The sequence below is a fragment of the Bos grunniens genome, chromosome 3, assembly GCF_055505025.1.
Source record: "Bos grunniens cultivar Pamir isolate PY7600 chromosome 3, Bosgru_T2T1.0, whole genome shotgun sequence".
Lineage (NCBI taxonomy): Eukaryota > Metazoa > Chordata > Mammalia > Artiodactyla > Bovidae > Bos > Bos grunniens.
In genome coordinates this window covers 92,804,790-92,827,880 of record NC_141167.1, presented here as the reverse complement: position 1 = coordinate 92,827,880, position 23,091 = coordinate 92,804,790, and the positions used below count along the sequence as shown (strand labels likewise).

The following is a 23,091-nucleotide window of genomic DNA, read 5'->3' as shown; positions in this document are numbered from 1 at the left end:
TCTTTAGTAATAAATGATCAGTTATAAGAAATAGAAGGAGAAAACCTGATTTTACTGATTTATTAAGAAGTAATATAGAGGATTTTTTTTTTCTTAGTTATATGAAGTTACTGAAACTTTTTAGTCTACAGAATCAAGAAACATAATCACTCAGCGCTGTCTGTATTATATTATTGGTCACAGTACAATAAGAGAAGTAGTGGCATGTACCTCAGTGGATAACTATTTAGAACATATCCAGAACACAGCAGTTAGTCTGAAAAACGGTTGCATTCAGAAAACTGAAAGGAGCAGAGGAAGTTAAGGGAAGGTATGTTTAGATTAAGAAAACAGTAATTTTCTAAAACCGTTGTACAGTGAAATAGATTGGGGTTTTTTTGATAAGAGTTTATTTGAACATTTATTGATTTCAGTCGGGCAGTGGCAAACGAAGTGGTAAGGAGTGCTCGAGGACGTTATTATTGTCTGTAGCTTAAAGCCCAGTTGTCTGTGATTAGGTGACCTTGGTTTATTTTTGTTTGTTTTCTAATTTTTATTGGAGTATAATTGCTTTACAATGTTTAGATTTGTTATATCGCAAAGTGAATCAGCTATATATTTAGAAATATCCCCTCTTTTGGATTTCCTTAGCATTTAGGCCACCACAGAACATTGAGTAGAGTTTTCTGTGCCAGTAGGTTCTCATTAGTTATCTATTTTATACATAAAATCAATAGTGTAAATTGTGTCCATTGCAGTCTCCAATTCATCTGATTCCTTCCCCCCTTGGGAAAGGACTACCTTTTCTAAACTAATGAGAGCCAAGCAGACTAGGTTAGGAGAAACAATTCAAGAAATGTTGCAAGAAGAAAAAGTCTAAACTTGGACTTGGTGATGTTTGTTTGTTGTGTTCACTACTATACAGGTAGAACCTAGAACGGCATTGCCACATTGTAGGCGCTCATCATGGTTTAGTGCATAAAGCAGCGGTTAGGAATGTGAGTGGTGGAGTGAGAAGGGAGTACTGGATTCTGTTCCCATTTACCAATTTTACCTCTGTGCCCTTAAAACACCCTCTAAGTATTTTATTGTCTGTGAGTATTAAAGTAGATTTTAATGGTCTTTTTGTTTTTAAAATACCAGTTGAAATCATATAAATATTTTTTGTTGTTATATAAATTACTGTGACTTATTGACCCATTGTTAAACTTTAGAGTGTTTCTAGAAATTTGTTATTAAAACATTTTAGTGAACACATTTTGCATAAAGCCTTGTTCACATTTCCTCAGGATGGGTTTCCTGCAGTAGAATTATTAAGGAAAACACCCCCATGTTTTGGTACACGTGGTTAAATTGTATTTCAGAAAGATTACACCAGTTTACCACCATGAAAAAATATTAGCGTGTTCTTAACCTACTTCCTCAATATTTTTTAAATCTTTTCTTTGGTAGTTTGATAAATGAATAATTTGCTTTATCTAAATATTTGCTTGCCACAATTGAAGCTTATATATTTTGTCTTGAATGAATAATCTTTTAAGACTAATTTATTTGTCTTCCACAGTTCAGCAAATGAGTGCTTACTATGTGCTAAACACTGTGTAACACTGGAGATTTAGCTTTGAATAAAAAGTACCTGTTTTCATGAAGCTTATATTCTAGTAGTTTCTTACCTGATTTGCTTAAGTTCTTTAATGGTGCACTTACATATTTACATGTGCTTTTGTTCTCTTTAGGTTTGAGAATAAAAGTTTATACTTTTTACATAATCGAACATTGATCCTTTCCCTTGCACCTTTTTCTTTTGACTTTAAATCTAGAAAGTCCCCTTTCCAAAATCTTTATAAATACACACATTTTTATTTAATATTTGTTAAGGCATTTAACTCAGTTCATCTGAAATATACTTTTTGTATGCTGTGAGTTGAGCAACTATAGAATTTTCCACCTATTTTTAAAAAAAGCCAAATAACATTTATATACTGGTTCATTCCTCCCACCACCACCTCCTTTTTTTTGTCTTTAATTTTTTTATAAACAAGCATCTGTTGCTGAGCTACCTGCTTTTTCCATTGAATTTCTTTTTTTATGTAATTGTTTGGTTTTATATGCTTTTTTCTTTTTTAAATGACCTACCATTTTGTCTCATGGTGTTTTCTTTAAAGTTTTGTTGGTGGTGGTTTAAAAAAGAATTTAAGTGTACTATTAGGAATTTTATTAAGGGTTAACATACTCTCTTATCTAAAGTTGCTTGAAAAATACATGGTTTTCCATTTTTAAAAAGTAGTTCTCAAATTGGATAAAGGGTCGAGGAAAAAAACCTAAGATACTAGGAGAAAAGAGACGTTCTGTTTCAGTTCCGTTTGATGTGCACATCTAAAAGTGCGATGAGACGCAAGTGATACAGCCTAGATTCCAGTGCCCTCCCTGGGGAACAGTTTAGTCTTAGAAGGAGTGACAGCTGTAATCCCTTCTGATTTGGGTTCATTTTCCCTTAGGGTGAGAAAAATGAGTTACTACCTCCTACGTTTAGCTAGATTGCTAGGAGTGGAGATGTGGTTTTTGCAGCTTGCTGGCCTATGTATTACAGATCATATCATTGCATTCTTACTTGAATGGTTAGAACTATAGTCTAAACATGAGAAAAGCAGAGATTGAAAGTCATGATCTAAGTAAGTCATGGTGAAATAGTGGTTTTCAAATTAATTTGAAAATGTACATGTGTATATTTTTATAAATTGTGTGATTATACTTGCATTACAAAGCAGTGGCACAAATAGGACAAAGTTAAAATAAGCAGTATTATAAAAGTAGTTTACCTGTTAACAGAAACTTTCCAGCCTCACTCAGAATACATATCTGGATGCTTAGTTTGTAAGTGTTTAATTTAAAAACTTTATACTATCATGAATTAATATCTAAGGCACAGTATGGATTTTGTGTTTTATCACTACTATTGCTGGCATAAGTATCACAGTCTTGATCTTAGTTTTTTTGAGACTTGTCAGATCTCATTAATGGTGATTTATTTCATAATGTGGAAGTACAAGAACTAATGAGAAGTGTTGGCTCCCACTACTCTGCCTTTGCTTGCTTTATTAGCATTATCTTCTAAGATTCTTCTCTAGGAATCTTTCTCAACACCTTTTCTATTTGTGAGGGCAGTTTAATTAAACTAGATAACTAAATTTGTATGTGCACTTAGTCAGGGAAGTGTAAATTTAATATGCTGAAAGTAAATAAAGGAGGGCTTCGCTGTCAATCTCTGGTGAGGCTCTCCACTCAACCTCAGAATACTTTATGTTTGATCTGTGATATGATCTGACAAAGCAATTCAGCAAAGCCTTTTCTATAAATACATAATAACCATTTAAAAAGCTAATTGTTATCTCTTGACAAAATATATTTATTCTAGTTAGGATTCTTTCTTCCTACACACCATTGAATTATCCGGTGTATAACCTTCTTTAGGGAGACAAGTGATTGAGAATATTGGATTCTGTGTGAAGTTGTGAGACATTTTGAAGACTTTGGGCTCAATTGTCTCATTGTAGCAACTGCCAGAGTCCTTACAGCATGTTAAAAATTATAAATGTTGTGGATTAGGGATTAAGTAAGTGCTTTAAAAATGCATTTCGGTTTGATCTTTTAATGTTAATGCTATAATTTATTTTGTTGATAGAAATCTGGTTAAATGATTTCTATTTTGCTGAAGTAACCTAATGGTAAAGGTAGATACACAGGTTGACTGTCAAATGTGTTAAATTTTTATTGATGATAGTTATAAACATTGTGTTATGTTATCACAGCTGTTTGAGATGGAGAACGTTTTTACTGTGTCATCCGATCCTCATCCCCCTCCTGCAGCCCCTCCTTCACTTTCTTTACCTTTATCTTCATCTTCTACCTCATCTGGGACTAAAAAACAAAAGAGGACCCCCACGTATCAGAGATCTGTAAGTCAGGGAAGCAGTCATCCTAGCTTTTTTTCTTTGTGTTAAGAGCATGACTAAGAAGCATCACTCAGTTTGATTGAAATACCCTGCAAACTTACTTTCTAACTTCCCTAAGCATTTCTTTCACCTTGAATCTTGAAAGGTAAGTTTAGTAGTTTAGGGCTTGCTACTCAGAGGGTGTCCAGGAAGCAAAAGCATCGGTATCCCCTTGGGAATTTGTTAGAAACAGATAATCTCAAACCCCTGCCAGTGAGTCAGATTTTGTATTTTAACCAGATCACTGGGTAACTTCACTTTGACGTGCCCTAGTTTAGAGTCTATATTGTGCATATGGTTTTGAATCCTCTGTCATTTGACTTTTGTAAGTCATTTAATCTCAGTGTCTATTTCATCATTAGTAAAATAGGGACAGTATTACATGCTCCTGGGCTTTTGTAAAAATTAAATGAGTTAACACATCCAGCACAAAACAGTGTCTACCATGAAAGAACTGGAACTAACCACCTATAGATGTGATGGCTTTGTTTTGCATGGTTTGGCTGTCCCACACAGTGTTTAACTACTTGAAACTTGGGTTTATGTTTCTATAATTTCAGTGGTCTCTTTTTCCTAATGAAAAATATTCTTATTAATGCCCAACATCAGACAAGTAAAAATGCTTATGAGTCAAATTTTCAATGAAAAGGTCTAAAACTAGTTGTAAGGATGTGGATATGTTGCTATAGTAGATCAGTGATAGACCTAACCTTCCCTAGGGATTTTGTCCTGTGTCCTGCTTCACTTAAATAAAATGAAATACACACTGTGATAGACAGTATCTGATGATTAAATAGGTCCCAGTACATTGCGTTTAAATAGCCCCTCTTATATTAAAGAGTGTTTTATTTTGCTTTATCTAATCATAGAAACAGATGACAGTATTTGGAGATTTCATCAGTGTCTGAAACAAATGAAAAGATTTCTTTTAATTGTGCCTGTGAAGTGATTGATTATTTTTAGGATTGAAGAGCTTTTGTTGTCTTGGAGTACTTAGAAAACTCTTGTCTAATCACTGTTTTCAGTCGTCTTCCATTAAAAGACCTGAGCATGCATGCATTTTCTAGTTTGAAATAAGTATTGCATAGAAGGTTTCTTTTTTTTTTTTAGAAGGTTTCTTTTATTCTTTTTACTAACTTAAGTAATTGCCTTCAAGATGCATGGCTTACCAAATAGCATCAAGGTTTCTATTTCTCTTTCAAAATAAATAAATTCCTTAATGATATGTCTTGGTAGTTTGGTTTTCCATCTTGTGAATATTAGTTACCTTTGTCCTGATGATGTTTTAGTAATTTAATTAAAGGCAGCTTTTACTTATGTGGTTGCTTTGTCTTAATATTTAAACTCCAGAAATTTGATTTGTGGGAAGTGAAAATCCTACCATAAATTGGGACGGTTCCCCAAAATAATTTGAATTACTTCCTCTGAAATGTTTTATTGGCTAAATTAACATTTCAGTAATAAAAACATAATCTTCCCTTTACTTGTATTACCTTTATTTTCTTTGCCTTTTCATATTAAAAGTTCGGTGATTTGTTAATCAGACGTAGTATGCTACAGAGAGAATGTACAGATCTGTATGTATTGAGTTCTTTCTCTTTTTAAAACAGATGAGCTTTGATCCAAACCTTCTCCACAACAATGGACATAATGGGTACCCCAATGGTACTTCAGCAGCACTGCGTGAGACTGGGGTTATTGAAAAACTGCTAACCTCTTATGGATTTATTCAGTGTTCAGAACGGCAAGCTAGACTTTTCTTCCACTGTTCACAGTATAATGGCAACCTGCAGGACTTAAAAGTAGGAGGTAATTTGTCGATTCTCCTTTTTATAAAACTGATCCCAAATTTTTCTTGCATATCAACTTATGCCTGACAGTGCTATGGTTTTGGCCTTTTCACTGTACCAATTACTGAAGTTTGTCTATATAAATCAGCAAAATCCTGATTTTACTTGTGGTGGTGATCTTTTTGAGGGATGAAAGAGTTATTGAGTAAAAGATACCTTTGAATATTTTTTAAGTAAATACTTGGTAGCTTTGTTACTCCCATAATAATGATTGTTTGGCTATTAGGTTTTAAGCCAGTAAAATAAAACTTTTATATTGTTAGTTTTAATTGTTTTGCCTGTTCCTACTTTGGGTAGTAGCTGAAAAAAAATAACTCTTCCGATGTCACCATTGAACTATATGGAAATTCATTTTGGCTGACATCATAGAAATTACTTTCATGTGTAGAAAAAATGTGGCTTATTAAAGGACTGAAGTTACAGGGTCTCTGTGTGTGTTATAAAATATCTTTGAGAAAAAAGAGCAATAGTTAACTCATTACTGACCAAGGATTTTTGCAGAAACCAGTGTCTGATATTTTTATCTTGACTGGCCAGAAATTAATTCTGTTATTTCACTAACACTTTGTGGATTATTGTGTGCAGTAGTTAACACCTGACACACCTGTAAAGGCTTCTCCAGCATCATGAGTTTCATTTTCACTTTCTGTATCAGAATCTGTCACTAAGGATTTTTGTGTTTTTGTTGGTCTAATAGTCACATTGTCTGAACTATATTTTGAAGAACTGTTATCTTCTGAGCCACTAGTATATACGTCTCTCAGATAAAGAATCTGTAAAATTCACCAAAAAATTCTTCACTCAAAATTTTGCAATGTCATTTAAAAAATTTTTACGGTGATAAACTTGCATTTATAATATACACAGGGTTGGCACAAAAAGCAAAATGAATGATAAGGACAGTAATAACTTGTGTAATGAACCTGTGATAAATTCTAAGATCTACTGACTTTGAACAGTGATGTTGATTATCTTTTTCTAAAAATGTATTGATAACGTCTCTGGTCAATAATGTGTTAACGTGAATATTTGGCATTCCAAATATTGTATAAGAGTGTTATATTGGTTAATCCTCATTTTACAGATGAAGTAACTGAGGGTATAGAGGGATTTTAAGGTGGGGGGAAGCTTGCCAAATCACATCATCATTACGTATTTGTAGTATGTGTAAGTGCCATGAAAACTAAGACTGAGATACTACTAACTTAGTCTAAAGCAGTGGTTCTGAAACATTAGTGTGTATCAAAGTTACCTACAAGGCTTGTTAAAACATAGATAGCTGTACCTGATGCCCAGAGTCTGTTTTTGGGTAAGTCTGGAGTGGGCCCTGAGAATTCACCTGTCTGCTGTGCTTCAGGTGATGTTGCTGCTGCTTCCATTGGTCCAGGGACTACACTTAGAGAAAAAACTCAAATGCAGCAGTAAGTTTAACTCTGAAGTGAGATACCATTTTACCAAAATTAGTTCAACAAATATAACACTCTTTATTTTAGATGATGTTGAATTTGAAGTATCATCTGACCGGCGGACTGGGAAACCCATAGCTGTTAAACTGGTGAAGATAAAACAAGAAATCCTCCCTGAAGAACGAATTAATGGACAAGTTAGTGACTTTGGTGTTTATATTTTCTTAGGGCCCTGAATTTGCTTATCTTTCACATTAGAAAAGGAAGATTCACCCCATCTCCTCAGTTTGCACGCAAGAGAGCTATAGTATATAAAAGTTACTATTTTAAAATTGTATCAGAAGCACTGGCATTTCTTGACCTGAAATAAAAATTTGGTCAAGAGTCATTTGGGTTTTTACATATAACCCTAAGTCTATACTTACAGTCAGTTGATGTACTGTAAGTTTGAAACTTGGCAGCATGACATCCTCTGTGGATCATATTAAAATGCATCCCTATGTATAGTATAGAGGATATTAAAATTCAGTTTATATTGAACAGTGCTGCTCCTGAAATGATTAGCAATGGAAATTTTTTTTTTTTTGACTGGTAGGTTGTGTGCGCTGTTCCTCACAACTTAGAGAGTAAATCTCCAGCTGCCCCGGGTCAGAGTCCAACAGGGAGTGTATGCTACGAACGTAATGGGGTAAACTTGTGTATTTTTCTTAAACCTTTGCCTGATCCACCATGTGATCTATAAGCGTACTTTAAAATTCAAAATAGAAAACGTAAGCTGCAGTTGATTAAAAATCAGTTTTAAATTTGGTTTCAAAGAGGCTTTGAGTGCAGCATAATCAAAAACTTTAAAAAGAAAAAAAAATCCATAGGACTTCCAAGTGTCTTAGCTTGCCCAAGTGTGACCTTAGTTAGAACATTAAGGTAAAATGCTTCTTTTACTTACTTTTTGGGGGGGTTGTGGGAAGGGATCTTTTTTCTGGTTCCTTTTAAGCACTAACTCCAGCTTTTTTGTTTGGAATGCCTTATATAAAAATTGTTTTTTTGAAATGTAACTACAGCCTCTGGGCAAATGCTTCCATGTGTTTAAGCTTTTTGAAGTTGGATTGCTGCTCAGCTGTGGACTCGCAAAAGTCATCAGCACCTTGGAGGGAAAGTGTGTTTATATGAATAAGTTAATTTACTTGTCAAAAAGTCATTTAATTTTAAGAGATTTGGTTTTAAATGCCAGTTTAAGAAGTATTTAACAAAGTAAATCACATTATACAGTGAACATGCGTCCTGCAATATAGTAATAATAACTTGTTAATTCACAGGAAGTGTTTTATCTGACTTACACCCCTGAAGATGTTGAAGGGAATGTTCAGCTGGAAACTGGAGATAAAATAAACTTTGTAATTGATAACAATAAACAGTAAGTTCTTTTCTCCCATTTAAATGTATTTTTTTCTTTTTGGAAGTAAGAAGTTTGAAGTGAGTCAAAACCTAACTTGTAAATCTGGATAATTGTCATGATCTTTTAAATTGGTATTCATCAGCTAAACATCTGAGCATCAGTTCTATGATAAGCACTATGCAGGGTGTCAGAAATAGGATAATTAAAACATGATCAGAACTTTGAAGGATGTCTACTGGAGATGAGTGAAAGTCTTACCAAACAGCAGTGCTTGAGGCGCACTTTGAGATGAGGAGTCACTAGGGAAATGAGAAAAACATTCTGGGTAGAGGAAGTAGCATTTGGGCAAAATGGCCAAAAGTTTGAGTTGATTGAATTGACTGGATCATAGAAGGATGAAGTTTGAAGTTTATTCATTAGTAGTAACAGGAATCTTTGAAGGATTTTAATTGGGGAAGTATGGTTTCAATTGTTGGAAGTGGTGGGGATGGTAGGCTTTTGGAGAGTAGGGATCCTCTAGATAAGAGGCAGAGATTTGAGAGTTAATATGAAAGATAAGGGTCTAATATGGATAGGCCAGTGGTGGTAGGGTATAGAACTCAAATCACGTAAGAGAAAAAAAAAATGACCAAGTTTAATAACTTGATAGAGGAGTATATTAGATCTAAGGGAAGAGGAGTCCCAAATGCCATTTTTCTTGCTTGGGCTACTAGACAGCTAATGATAGCAGTAACTGGACTTAGGAGGTACAACAGAAAGATTAAGGGTGGGAGAAGAATTACGCTTATTTTGGCATTTTGAATTTGAGGTGTCTGTGGGTGAAGATATTAAATATGTAGTTGTATGTATAGATCTGAACAAGCTAGTGACAGGCAGGAGATAGAGCTGTTGAATTCCTTGGCATAAGCAGTTAAGGAAAGTGTACTTAAGAAAGCCCAGGGATGGTTATTTTTACTTTAGACTGGAAAAGATAGATATAAGGGAACTTAAAAATAGGAGAAAGTGCTGGGAATGGACTTTGACTGGCAGTACAGAATAAAGTTCCAGTAGTTTGTGCAGAATTATTAGCCTTGAGCTTTACCTCTTGTAAGACTAGAAGAAATCAGATTGAGTAACAGGTACGGATATTAGTAGTTTTAGTCTGAGACCTCAAATTAATCTTAAGTAGGAAACTAGGGAATAGGGCTTGAGGTGGATGGGGAGCCAATGAAAGGGTTTTATTTAATCCTAATAAAGTCTTGAATGTGCTAGGTCTTGTACTAAATATTTATGTACAGTTGTTAATCCTCAGAACTAAGTCTTCCATGTGTAAAGTGAGGTATGTTCTCATAAAGTGACTTGCCTAAAGTCACACAGCTTTTAAATTGACATTTCAATCCCAAATCTGGCTCTAAATAAGACCTTTTCACTATAGTGAGTTGCAAAAGCACATAGGATTTTTCCAGGATCTTCTCTTAGTCTGTTAAGTTTCTGAAATAAAAAGGACAGTTGTCCATGAAGGACTTTGTCCATGAAGAATTAAGGGAAGTAATAGACCAGTAGCTTGGTCTGAAGATCTTAAAAACACCACCAACAAATACTCTTCCATCTTATACAGTTTGTGCCATCTTTAAGGGCTTCCTGGTAGCTCAGATGGTAAGGAATCTGCTGGTAATGCAAGAGACCTGGGTTCGATCCCTGGGTTAGGAAGATCTGGAGAAGGGAATGGTTACCCATTCCAATATTCTTGCCTGGAGAATTCCACGGACAGAGGAGTCAGTGGGGTCACTGTCAGATTTACATGCTGCTGCTCAAAGATGGGGACAGTTTAGCAACATGACATCTCTCTTTTCAGTGGAGGTGAATGTCGCTTTTTTTTAAAGCATAGCAAATATCTCCTATAATCACTGCATTTACTCAAGGTTTCTTTGCTGTATAATTGATGGGATAGCTACTAAATTCAGTATTCATTGTAAACAGGACCATCTCTTACTTATCTCTGTTTCCCCATGTTTGTATGCAGTACATAATTCCTACTCAGTGTTTGTTCAAGTAATGGCCTTTCTAAAACCTTTGCATTCCCCATCTGATGGCATCCAATTTGTGGACTTATTTTCAACAGCCCAAAAGGAAAACGGTCACATATATATGGGCCCAGTTTCAAAAGCTAGGAAGTTTGGGCAAAAGTCCTTTGCATGTGAAGCTATATGAAAAGGATTGTGTATTAGGAAATCTTATATTAGTGATAATGCAGAAGTGTTAAGGGCTTAGAAAACTATTGTTTCTCTAAAGTCATTGTATCTAACCAGATCAATGCATTTTCCCCTCTTTGTTCCCCACTATCCCCACCTGATTCTTTTTTTCCAGTACTGGTGCTGTAAGTGCTCGTAATATTATGCTGTTGAAAAAGAAACAAGCTCGCTATCAGGGAGTAGTTTGTGCCATGAAAGTAAGTGTCATCAAATTTGACAAACTTGAGTTTTCTTTGGCTGTGTTAAGTCTTTCAAACTCAAGTCTTTTGATTTTCTTGTCTTTCCTTTAAAAAATATTAACTTCAAAAGCAATCTGGTTACTAATTATATTCTTTAAAATGGCCATTTCATTGGTATTAATATTAGACTTTACCAAATAATAATGTTGCCACTTAAAAGGCTTCTTAATTGTAAATTGTAATCATAAATATATATGCTGAATAGTGCATAATATTCCTGCTTTTTTTTCATATTTGTTTGCCTCTAGGAGGCGTTTGGCTTTATTGAAAGAGGCGATATTGTAAAGGAGATATTCTTTCACTATAGTGAATTTAAGGGTGACTTAGAATCCTTACAGCCTGGAGATGACGTGGAATTCACAATCAAGGACCGAAATGTAAGATAGTTAAATAACTTGACCTTTGACCTTCTTTTAAAGTAAGTAGTTAAAATGTATGAAACACTTAAAATGACATGTGTGCCCCCTATGCTCCTTTCTGGTTTAGGGTAAAGAAGTTGCAACAGATGTCAGACTGTTGCCTCAAGGAACAGTCATTTTTGAGGATATCAGCATTGAACATTTTGAAGGAACTGTAACCAAAGTCATCCCCAAAGTACCCAGTAAAAACCAGGTAAATAGTCTTTTTTCAGGAGAGTCCTCTTTTGCCTCATCAGAAATAAGAGTAATATGGTGTGGTATACAGAAGTTTTATTATATTCAATTAATGTAATTTTGTTTTAAGTATTAAGTATTTAATGTGTAGAATTTAAATAGGAAACCATTGGTAGGTACATTCATGAATATATTGTTTGTTTTAGCTGGGTGATATGGAGAAAGGGACCAAAAAAAATTGCTGGTTAGATGGGAGGGAAAACAATTCATGTCTGTGTGCTTGGGCCCCAGTTGGGCTTGTATGTAAGGGGTCTGGGGGGAGTGAAAAGATGAGACCAGTGGTATCATTGTTAAGGAAATGTAAAACATAAGAGATTGGATTTTTTTTTTTTTCCCCCTTAAATAAAATCTCTCAGTATCAGAGTGCAGGATCTTAACTGCAGTATCATGAGTTCATGGTTGTGTCATGTGACCACAGAACACAAAAGCTTTCAAATTGAACATAGGTTTTCAACACCTTTTTTTCCTTTAGGGAGTTATCTATTATAAATAACATGGGTTTACTATGTGTTCTTCTTGTTTGACTTAGAACTAGGAAGGATGAGAAATCTCCAGCTAAAATAGTTTTTCCTTCTCATCAGAATGACCCATTGCCAGGACGCATCAAAGTTGATTTTGTGATTCCTAAAGAACTTCCCTTTGGAGACAAAGATACAAAATCCAAGGTGACCCTGTTGGAAGGTGACCACGTTAGGTTTAATATTTCAACAGACCGTCGTGACAAATTAGAACGAGCAACCAACATAGAAGTTCTATCAAATACATTTCAGTTCACTAATGAAGCCAGAGAGATGGTAAGTGTTAGATGCGTATCCAAAGTGGAAGGTAGGTGGGACAATGTTATATGTAAGTTTGTAATATGGTATTGAAAATTCTTTGAGGCATGACAATATTGGGTAGTTACCTTATTAAGGTGATTAAGAATATAGACATTGAATCAATCTTGGTTTGACACCTAACTGGTTACCTTGAAATATATGTGAGAAGGTTTTAGAATGGAAATTTGGAGAGGATGATTTCTAAGGTCTTTTGAGAGTCAGTGCTTCTCTGGCCCTTAAATATGAAAACTGAGTTGATTTAAGTTCATCATTGTAGAAAGTAGATTTTTCCAGATTGTTCCATAAAATACTCCACAAAGTAGGTTTTGTTTTTATAGTAGGACTTGAAATTTTTTATTAGTGAATATATGTCTGGAAATGATGCCCGTGTTGCCCAAACATATTTTTAAAGTTAAGCTTTGATGAATTAGTTTTATCAGATGTAATATACATTTGGTGCTGTTTACAGTTAATAGCTACAGCAGGGCGGTGGACTGGTTGGTCCTCAGCCTGTTAGGAACCAGGCTGCACAGCAGGAAGTGAGCAGCAGGCAAGCCCTCTGCTCCCCATTGCTCGCATTACAGCCTGAACCCCCTCCCTACCCCCTACCTCTAGGTCTTTGGAAGAGTTGTCTTCCGTGAAATGGATCCCTGATGCCAAAAAAGTTGGGGACTGCTGATCTGTAATATTTGTTTGACATTTGCAGTGTTTGCAAAAAAATGTTTCTTAGATGTGTTTGGCTTTACAGTATGGAGAACATTGTTGAATAGCTTGGTTGTCATCAGGATTTAGCAAGGATTAAATGTCAGAATGTAGCTTAGGCTGTATTCAAAACTGATTATAGAGTAATCATCTCTGTAATATGTAAATATGCAATATGTAAGTCATTGATGTGTTGATAGTAATTGTGTTTCAGTAACTATTCATGTATCTGTCATGTCCAGTTATTCTGGATATAAGGCCTTTACAGAGCTGATAATTTAATACGAAGGAAAAAAACCATGAGGATGGGACTTTATATAGTTTATTTTTCAAACCTAAATCTTAAATCCTCCTGTGCCTAAGCTCAAAAGATTTTTGAAATTGAGATTATAAAGTTGCCTTTAGTTGACTTTTGAGGTATTTGAAGTATTGTTCTGTAGATTTTTAATTTCTGGAAGTTACAGTGTCATAAAGCTTGGGCATTATTTGGAATCCATTGTTTGCCACTTAGTAACTATGTGCTTTGGGCAAATTGCTTAACCTCTTTCGACCTCAGTTTCCTCATCTTGTAAAACAATATTTTTGACAATTGAAAATTAAATGGAATATGCTGCATACATTTACTTCAGAAATACTTTTTCTACTGTTTATTGGCCAAGGAGTAGCATCTGGGGAGTCTCAGTTGCTTAGGGATTATTTTATTGAAATCAGTGAATTTGTATTTAAACGGAAATTTGTAAATGTGGATACAAGATTTGGATATTTAATTCCTGACATTTAATGTGATGATACTTCCAAATTTGAATGTTGTCTTGACAGTCTTCACAGCCAGTATTATTTTGGTTTCAGGGTGTAATTGCTGCCATGAGAGATGGTTTTGGTTTCATCAAGTGTGTGGATCGTGATGCTCGTATGTTCTTCCACTTCAGTGAAATTCTGGATGGGAACCAGCTTCATATTGCAGATGAAGTAGAGTTTACTGTGGTTCCTGTGAGTAGTTTTTGAGAAAAGTATGAGAGGTTTTCTTGGTCCTTCCTTTTTCAGTTTTAAGTTACTTTTTTTTTTTAATCATTTGTAGGATATGCTCTCTGCCCAAAGAAATCATGCTATTAGGATTAAAAAACTTCCCAAGGGCACGGTTTCGTTCCACTCCCATTCAGATCATCGTTTTCTGGGCACTGTAGAAAAAGAGGCCACTTTTTCGAATCCTAAAACCACTAGCCCAAATAAAGGCAAAGAAAAGGTAAGTTTTAATCAAAATGATTTTTACAGTTTGTCTCTTCTCTTTAAAGGAAACCACTGTTCACACAATAATGGAGTGTTAGTCTTTCAGAATTGCCTATAATATGAACAGTGAATCAGTCTAAAGCAAAGTTTTTAATCTCAGCAATATTAACATCTTGAGCTGGATAATTCTTTGGGAAGGAGGAGGTGGGTAGCTGTTCTTTGCATTTGGGGATGTTTAGCAGCATCCCTCTCTGGCTTTTACTCACTACTACTACTAAGTCGCTTCAGTCATGTCCGATTCTGTGCGACCCCACAGACGGCAGCCCACCGGGCTCTGCTGTCCCTGGGATTCTCCAGGCAAGAACACTGGAGTGGGTTGCCATTTCCTTCTCCAATGCATGAAAGTGAAAAGTAAAAGTGAAATCACTCCGTCGTATCTGACTCTTCACGACCCCATGGACTGCAGCCTACCAGGCTCCTCTGTCCATGGGATTTTCCAGGCAAGAGTACTGGAGTGGGGTGCCATTGCCTTCTTCATTTACTCACTAGAGGCCAGTATCTTTTCTCCCGCTTTGTGACTGCCAGACATGTCTCCAGAATCTGCCAAATGTCTCCTGATCACTCCCAGTTTAGAACCACTCATCTGAAATGATAGTGTTTGTCATCCAAGAAATTTAAAACTTTGAAATTTTGGTAGACTGAATTCACACATTGGAATTCCCCATTTTTTAAAAAACCCACTGAATCTAAATACGAAGCTATCCATAAGATTATTTTTGCTCTTAGGTAACAGATTAAAAATTGTATAGAAACAGGTTAATTCAAACAATTTTAAATGCTGCTGTAAAAGGTAAGGGATCTTTGTCAAAAATTAATTCTTAAGCTGACAGCATCTGGGACAGTTTCACTAAGGACATTGACATATAATAGGTGGAGATAAATGAGGAAAGGATATTCCTCACGGAATAGAGGTACAGATGAGAAAGTCTCAAGGTTTCTTTATAAAGCACTAATTAGTTTAACAGGAAGATAGGACTTTTTCTTTGGGGAGGTGATTTCTGATTGGCTGTGAAAACTAGCATAGACCTGCCAGCAAGTTCTCCCTCTCAGTGTTAAAACTAGGATAAGACTTTAAGACCAGATGATAGCAGATTGAGTTGGCCTTGAGTTAAGGTAAGACCATATTTTTATTCATATGAAAAATATTTTAGAGAACCCTAAGTAAGAAATTTCTGCCTGTTCTCTGGCTCAGGATTCTATAATAACTGTAATTGTGCTGATACTGTTTTTTCAGTTGTTCTTGATTCTTTTCATTGTTTTCTGTCTGTATCTCTCTAGGAGGCTGAGGATGGCGTTATTGCTTATGATGATTGTGGGGTGAAATTGACTATTGCTTTTCAAGCCAAGGATGTGGAAGGATCTACTTCTCCTCAAATAGGAGACAAGGCAAGATAATTCTTCTTACTAGAGAAAGGAGAGGGAGGGAGAGTTAAAGGTTATCATCTTAATCTTAAATCCTGAAAACATGGTTTCTTTAAATTTTATCAAGTTGTGCTCCAATTCTTTTGTGCTTACAAGTTTAATATATATATGAACATCTTCCTATTTAAAAGCAGTTTATTCAATTAGAATAGGGTCTAGCAAGCTTTTGTTAAAAGCTTTTTGAAGAGTTACTGTTTAAGCATTAGATATGTCAAAAGAATTACCTTATTTAAAATAAATAATATTGGTAAGAAAGTTAAAACATCAAAGTAAGGTTTTTACATTGTGGTTAATTTTTATTGTACTTGGTTGGAATGTCTGGTTTTCTAATTGACTTCCTTTAAAGAAAGTGAGATCTGTAAGGAATACACACTGGACAGCAACAACTTGATCCTTGTGAAAAATGGAATGAGAAATAGAAGTAATAGTTCTGGTGGAAATCTGTTCCATCAAATTATTTATACAGACTATTTAAGTGGAAAGCAAGGTCTGGGGGTGTTGTCATTTCCACCCATCCTTATTTTTCACAGGTTGAATTTAGTATTAGTGACAAACAGAGGCCTGGACAGCAGATTGCAACTTGTGTGCGACTCTTAGGTCGTAATTCGAACTCCAAGAGGCTCTTGGGTTATGTGGCAACTTTGAAGGATAATTTTGGATTTATTGAAACAGCCAATCATGATAAGGAAATCTTTTTCCATTACAGGTAAGGATTGCCTTTTAGGAACTTGGAGCTTCCATTCTCTGTTTTAGAGTCAAAAATATTAATATTGGGTGGTTATGTAGTTTTTAATCTCAGATTTCATATTGGTAAAATTTTGGCAGTATATAAAGTTAATTGTCTACCTCTATATAGAAAACATGTGGTCAAAAGATATAAGAAGACCTGTATCTGCTTTGAACATTGTATAGGACCCTGTCTACTTCAGTAAAAGAATTCTGTTTTATATGTTGCTATCAGAGAATTGTGTATTTGATTTGGTATTATAGCATAGTGGTTAGCCATAGCCCATAGCATGGGCTCTTAGAACCATACAGTTTCAGTTTGAATCCAGGCTCTGCCACTTAATAGCTATGTAACTTTTATTATCTTTTTATTGAATGAAAATAACCTCCTAGCATCTTAGTTTCATTATCTTGAATCTGGGGATAATGGTACCTCTTCATAGGATATTCTTGAAGATCATATGAGTCAGTGCTTAAAACCGTATCCAATTTGTAAGCACATCATGAATATTACAATAGAAGAAATAAAGGCTGCTTGCTCCCATTGATGTTTGTGGTAAATATTTATTCAAATATCATTTCCTTCCCCTCCCCTGCAGTGAGTTCTCTGGTGATGTTGATAGCCTGGAACTGGGGGACATGGTCGAGTACAGCTTGTCCAAAGGAAAAGGCAACAAAGTCAGTGCAGAAAAAGTGAACAAAACACACTCAGGTAATGAATTGTGACTTCTAATGAAGTCAAAGGCCTATTCTTTAGGTAAAAGGGTGAAGGGTAAGGTGGGAGAGGGAGCAAAAGCCCTATTGTTCTAGGTCAGTGTTCTCTAGGTGTGATCCCTAGATACAGCATCATCACCTAGCCACTTGTTAAAAATACATGTTCTTTGACCCCAACCCTACTGAAACTTTGGAGATGGGTACCCTGTTTTAACAAATCCTGCAAGTAATTCTGATGAACACTGAAGTTTGAAAACCACTGTTCTAGATTATTTAGATCATTTGCTTTGAGTTTATTGTCAATTCTATATCTCTTTTTCAAAAATAACCCCAAGATAATCTCCATGGGATTAGAGAGGGAGGCATGCCTCTAGAAGACTTATTTAAATAAGAATGAGTTTAAATGTGAAGAATAATGGGAACTTCAGAAAATCGTTGCTGTTTAGAATCTTTGATTTCTTGCAGCTTCCTTTTTGGGTTTTATGTAATACAATTCCCCAAATAACACTTTCCCTTAATGTTTTTCTAGAGAAATAGGAGTTAAGAATGTTCATTCAGTTGAACAAATAACCTAGATGTATGCTGTGTTTTAGATACTGGGGGTACAGCAATGAAGAAATAAGACAAATTGGCAAGCAAGATGAGTGAAATACTATATGTAGTATGTTCAGAAAGATATTAAGATAAAATAAGTTGGAGAAGTATATAAGTATTGGGGTTGCCACTACTTCTAGAGACCAGGGAATACCTCACTACAAAGGTGACATCTGGTCACCTGGAAAAGGTGAGAGGGTGAGACGTGTTTAAATATGAATACTTACTAATTCTTTGAACATCTTTAATAAGAGCTTAGAAGTATTTTAAGACTAGCAGACAACCAGCTAGCCCTCTATTAACATTTGTCCTGATGATTTTTGCTTTTTGATTTTTAATCCTGTGGAATAGCATTTCAATATAATTGTTGAGAGAAAGGTATACATGCTTTTGTTTTGTAGTGAATGGCATTACTGAGGAAGCTGATCCCACCATCTACTCTGGTAAAGTCATTCGCCCCTTGAGGAGTGTTGATCCAACACAGAATGAGTACCAAGGAATGATTGAGATTGTGGACGAAGGTAAGAACATCTTTATCATGTTTTGAAATTTGCCTTACCTTCAGATGAGCATGTCGAAGATTTAAAAATGTGGTGTTGCATTTGTCCTTAAAAACTGAATTAAGGAGAAGTGATTTTATTTTCCTACCCATGCTTGGCTGTTTTTTTTTTTTATTTCTTGGAAATGAGATCAGCCTGGGTTTATGTGAATAAATGACTGATATGTGAGCTACTAACTGAGTTATAATAGACTAAGAACAAAATCTCACACTAAAAATATGCATTTAATGGTTGATAATCAGACATTGACAATTGGCTGGGTTTAATACAATTTTGTCCTCTATTATTCACTGGTTATTTACATCAGTATTGACAAAATGTTCTAGTAAGTATTCAATTCTATAAACATTTTTGCTTCCTGTAAAATTTTACTATGTCTGTTACTTACAGGATACCATGAAGATCCTACTACTTGTCTCTAGGTCAAGGCTCCCTATTTTTTTCATTTTTCTGCCTTTTTTTCCCCATTCTTTGACAACTCCCTGAGAACTGCTATAATGGCTTGCTCCAAACAATACCAGAAAGACAAACAGGTTTGCAATGGAAATACAGTAGGGAATACTGGATGATTAATATAGCAGAATTACTGTAAGGATGAGGTTGATAAGAAGGTTTGAAATGCCAACAGAAGATGATAGCTTGATTTAAAAAGAGAATAAATCTTGTGCCATCTGGGAGTCATAGAAGAACATAAAGTGGAAAGAGCAGGTCATATGAGAGAAGGAAATTAGCCTTGATGGACCTGTTCTTTTATCACATGAGTTCTTAGGAATTTCTTTTTTCTGTGAAACCAGTATCCTCATATATGCACATCTCCAAATATGAATTAACTTTATAGCAAGTCATTATTGAACTATGATGCCATAATGTTTATCAAACCCCTAAAAGGGCCATGTGGGTGTGGGCAGCTAACTTTAACTCATGAGATAACATCAAAATACCCTTTTTCCTCTCTTTCATTTTACCTTTTACCTTTTTTTGCATTCCCAACCCCTAATCCACTTAATCTTCAACACTTCGATATAGTCTAAAAGCAAGGTTTTGTAGAAAAGGAAACTTTCTTGAAATCTCCAAGCCTAGAGTTTTCTGGGACTATACAGATCACATTTTCCCCACTTGGTGGTGAGAACAGCTCTTTTAGGAAGACAGCTAACCTTAATATAAGACCAGGGGTTTCAGTGTTGGACAGACGTAGATCTGCACACAGGCTCTTTCACTTGCTAGCTGTATAACCTGACAAATTAAATCTTTCCTTACTCAGTTTCTTCATTTTTAAAATGAAGATAATATCTTCAACCTCAGAAGGTTCTATAAAGATTAAATATGAATCAGTATAGTGTTTAATAAATGGTAGTTACTACCAATATCACAGTCTTTTGCTGCTACTAAGTTGCTTCCAACTCTGTGCGACCCCGTAGACGGTGGCCCACCAGGCTCCCCCGTCCCTGGGATTCTCCAGGCAAGAACACTGGAGTGGGTTGCCATTTCCTTCTCCAATGCATGAAAGTGAGAAGCTAAAGTGAAGTCGCTCAGTCGTGTCTGACTCTTTGCGACCCCATGGACTGTAGCCTACCAGGCTCCTCCGTCCATGGGATTCTCCAGGCAAGAGTACTGGAGTGGGGTGCCATTGCCTTCTCCGTCACTTAGTCTAGTTGTCTCTAATACTTCTGTATGACTTGCTCTATTTGGCAGTGTTTCCTCAAAGTTTTTAGTTTCTCTCGGTTTGAAAAGAAAATCTTCACTTGCCTCTGTAATCATCAAGAGAATGGTTAAATGCATTCCCAATTTTGAAGCTACTTCTTCCATCTGATATTTTTACCCTCATTTCTACTTTTGTTGATTAAGTGGTGAATTCACTATCCAGGTGAACTGATAGGTAGCTGAATGAACCCTTTGGCCTGGTTTTTATCTGTAGCCTGCCTTGACTTTCAGCCAACTTTTTATTCCAGGGCAAAGCTCAGCAAATAAGATGACTTGTTTTTATTAATAAAATTTTCTTGAAACACAACCACAGCTGTTCATTTACATACTGTCTTTGCTTTCTCACTGCCAACAGCAAAATTGAGTACTTGTGACAGAGATAGGAGTCTGTAAGATTAAAATATTTACTATCTGACATTAAGAAAAAGTGTGATGGTCCATCTAGGAGAAAAGTGCCTTAGGTTTGAGAGCGCCACAATCAGAACAAAGAAAGGAGGTGGAATGCCAAAAAATTTGTCTACGTTGTGCTTTTGCTTGTGCTTGGCTTGTTTAATGCCCAGTTGGGTATGGATCAGAAATGTTTTTGACTCGCTCATATTGTGCACTTGGAAAGAAGATAATCCAGTGAATCATGTGAGCAATCCATAGTGCTTTAAAATTAGGTAATGAGATGGTAAGTGATAGTGTTGTTGGAGTTTTTCATTTTCCCTATACACTTGGTTTAAAGCTGTTCATTAGCTAGTACAGTGACAATGAGCTACAAGTTTTCCTTTATTTTCATGGTAGTGTTTAGCATTCAGGATTTTATTGAAGCTTTAAAGTAGAATTTCTCAGGTATTAAAAATCTTAGTGAATATAATATTTTTAGCAAATTATTTAGAAATTTATTAGGACCATCAACAGAGAGGGCTGTTGTGAAATATTAGCTTTTAGACTTTGTACTTGCTTCTCCCTACAGGGGATATGAAAGGTGAAGTCTATCCATTTGGCATAGTTGGGATGGCCAACAAAGGGGATTGCCTACAGAAAGGGGAGAGTGTCAAGTTCCAGTTGTGTGTCCTGGGCCAAAATGCACAGACTATGGCCTACAACATCACACCCCTGCGTAGGGCTACAGTGGAGTGTGTGAAAGATCAGGTAAGTGGTAATACCTCCGGATCCAATTGGATCTTTTTATGAGTTGGTAACCAAAGCCTTAAATTTTTCAGCCAAGCAGGAACCATCGACATTCAGTTTTTTTTTTCACTTTATCTTCCTTTTCAATGATTTGAAGATCATATTAAAAACTGAAAAACCACATGGAAAGAAAAAAATGGCAATAGTAGCAAAAGGAAAGTAAAAGTAGTACTAATAACTAACATAACGGGGAAAATAAGTTCAGAGTGAGACGTCCAGAATAGAAAGACATATTAACAGTTTTTCATTCTTGAGCATAGAGCTTCTTTTATAGACCACACAAAGAAAGAAACCATGTATATAGAAGTTTTCATAAAATAAACTTTGGGCAAAGAAAACTTTTCCTCGTACTTAAGATCTCAAGGGAATCTGTGAGTCCTTAGAGAAGACTTTTTTTTTAAATTTCGGTACAGTGAATATAACATTTTGTATGGCTGTTTCTAGTAATACCATAACCCAGCTTGATTTTGGAAGGGAGCAGAACAAGCATATGTTCAAGTAACAACTTTTCTGATTTTGCTTAATTCAAAAGCTTGGTTCATGCATTATATGTAGGCACAAGATAACCTTTGTTACTCTGGCTGTGCTAGAGTGAATGGCAGTGATTTCAAAGATACATTTCTTCCCTAAGTTTTGCAGACCCAGGCAGCTGAACTGGAGCATCAGCATTGACATGTTTTATAAATCCCCTTCTAATTAGGGTCATGCATTGTGTTTCATTCAAAGTGAGTTTCCTTTTCCCTCCTATGGTGTGTCTTTTTTACACTACTATCTTTTTAAATTTTCAGTTTGGCTTCATTAACTATGAAGTAGGAGATAGCAAGAAGCTCTTTTTCCATGTGAAAGAAGTTCAGGATGGCATTGAGCTACAGGCAGGAGATGAGGTGGAATTCTCAGTGATTCTTAATCAGCGCACTGGCAAGTGCAGTGCTTGTAATGTTTGGCGAGTCTGGTGAGTTTGTTGTTGTTCATTAGTAACCTTTGTCTTTTAACTTTTGCAATCTCTGCTTTATCATGTTCCTTGACTTTCCATCACTGCTTTTTGTAATTTGCTTCTGCCACTTTGTGGTAAATTCTTCATTGTCTAGATTTTATAGTTTACCATTTCTGGCACTATGTTTTGTTTTCATAACACCATTAGCATGAGAGGAGCTAAGAGTCTCTGGAAATATTTCTTCATATTTTTCCTTTTCTATGGTTTTTTTTCATACCCAGTACCTTGTTTTATGTGTCTGCGGAACTGGTCTTTCTGATTGCGGACCAGTCTAGGGATGAACCTCACCCAAATGATTCTTTCAGCTCCTACACAGTAATAAACCTGGAGTTGGGAATGAAAAGATAAACCAACTTGTCTGTCCTGTCTTGCTAGCCAGTTGGCTAGGTGAGGCAAGAGTCCCCCCTCATTAACACTGAGTCATTTGGATAGTTAGGTAGAAGACACATTCTGCATGTACTTACTTTCTTCCCACCAAGTGTTGCTTATTCTCATCTCTTGACTTTGTTATAGCGAGGGCCCCAAGGCTGTTGCAGCTCCACGACCTGATAGGCTGGTCAATCGCTTGAAGAATATCACCCTGGATGATGCCAGTGCTCCTCGCCTAATGGTTCTTCGTCAGCCAAGGGGACCAGATAACTCAATGGTATGAAG

General features: G+C 35.8%; 1 protein-coding gene across 8 annotated transcripts in view; it reads left to right on the top strand.

Moving 5' to 3' along the window:
- The window catches only part of CSDE1 (cold shock domain containing E1), a 35,550-nt gene that overhangs the window by 10,737 nt on the left and 1,722 nt on the right, over positions 1–23,091 (top strand). For 3 of the 8 annotated variants that reach the window (XM_086391994.1, XM_086391992.1, XM_086391993.1), the window contains 17 exons: positions 5,582–5,780; positions 7,315–7,424; positions 7,823–7,915; positions 8,541–8,638; positions 10,967–11,048; positions 11,339–11,467; positions 11,577–11,702; positions 12,325–12,537; positions 14,113–14,253; positions 14,342–14,506; positions 15,829–15,936; positions 16,503–16,678; positions 17,298–17,410; positions 18,408–18,527; positions 21,226–21,404; positions 22,232–22,395; positions 22,951–23,083. In XM_086391994.1, coding sequence (XP_086248120.1) covers positions 5,582–5,780; positions 7,315–7,424; positions 7,823–7,915; positions 8,541–8,638; positions 10,967–11,048; positions 11,339–11,467; positions 11,577–11,702; positions 12,325–12,537; positions 14,113–14,253; positions 14,342–14,506; positions 15,829–15,936; positions 16,503–16,678; positions 17,298–17,410; positions 18,408–18,527; positions 21,226–21,404; positions 22,232–22,395; positions 22,951–23,083 — 2,349 coding nt within the window. Of the gene's footprint in view, positions 1–3,788; positions 3,936–5,581; positions 5,781–7,314; positions 7,425–7,822; positions 7,916–8,540; positions 8,639–10,966; positions 11,049–11,338; positions 11,468–11,576; positions 11,703–12,324; positions 12,538–14,112; positions 14,254–14,341; positions 14,507–15,828; positions 15,937–16,502; positions 16,679–17,297; positions 17,411–18,407; positions 18,528–21,225; positions 21,405–22,231; positions 22,396–22,950; positions 23,084–23,091 lie in introns of all 8 variants that reach the window. The other 5 variants (XM_086391997.1, XM_086391995.1, XM_086391996.1 and 2 more) reach the window with 3 other exon arrangements.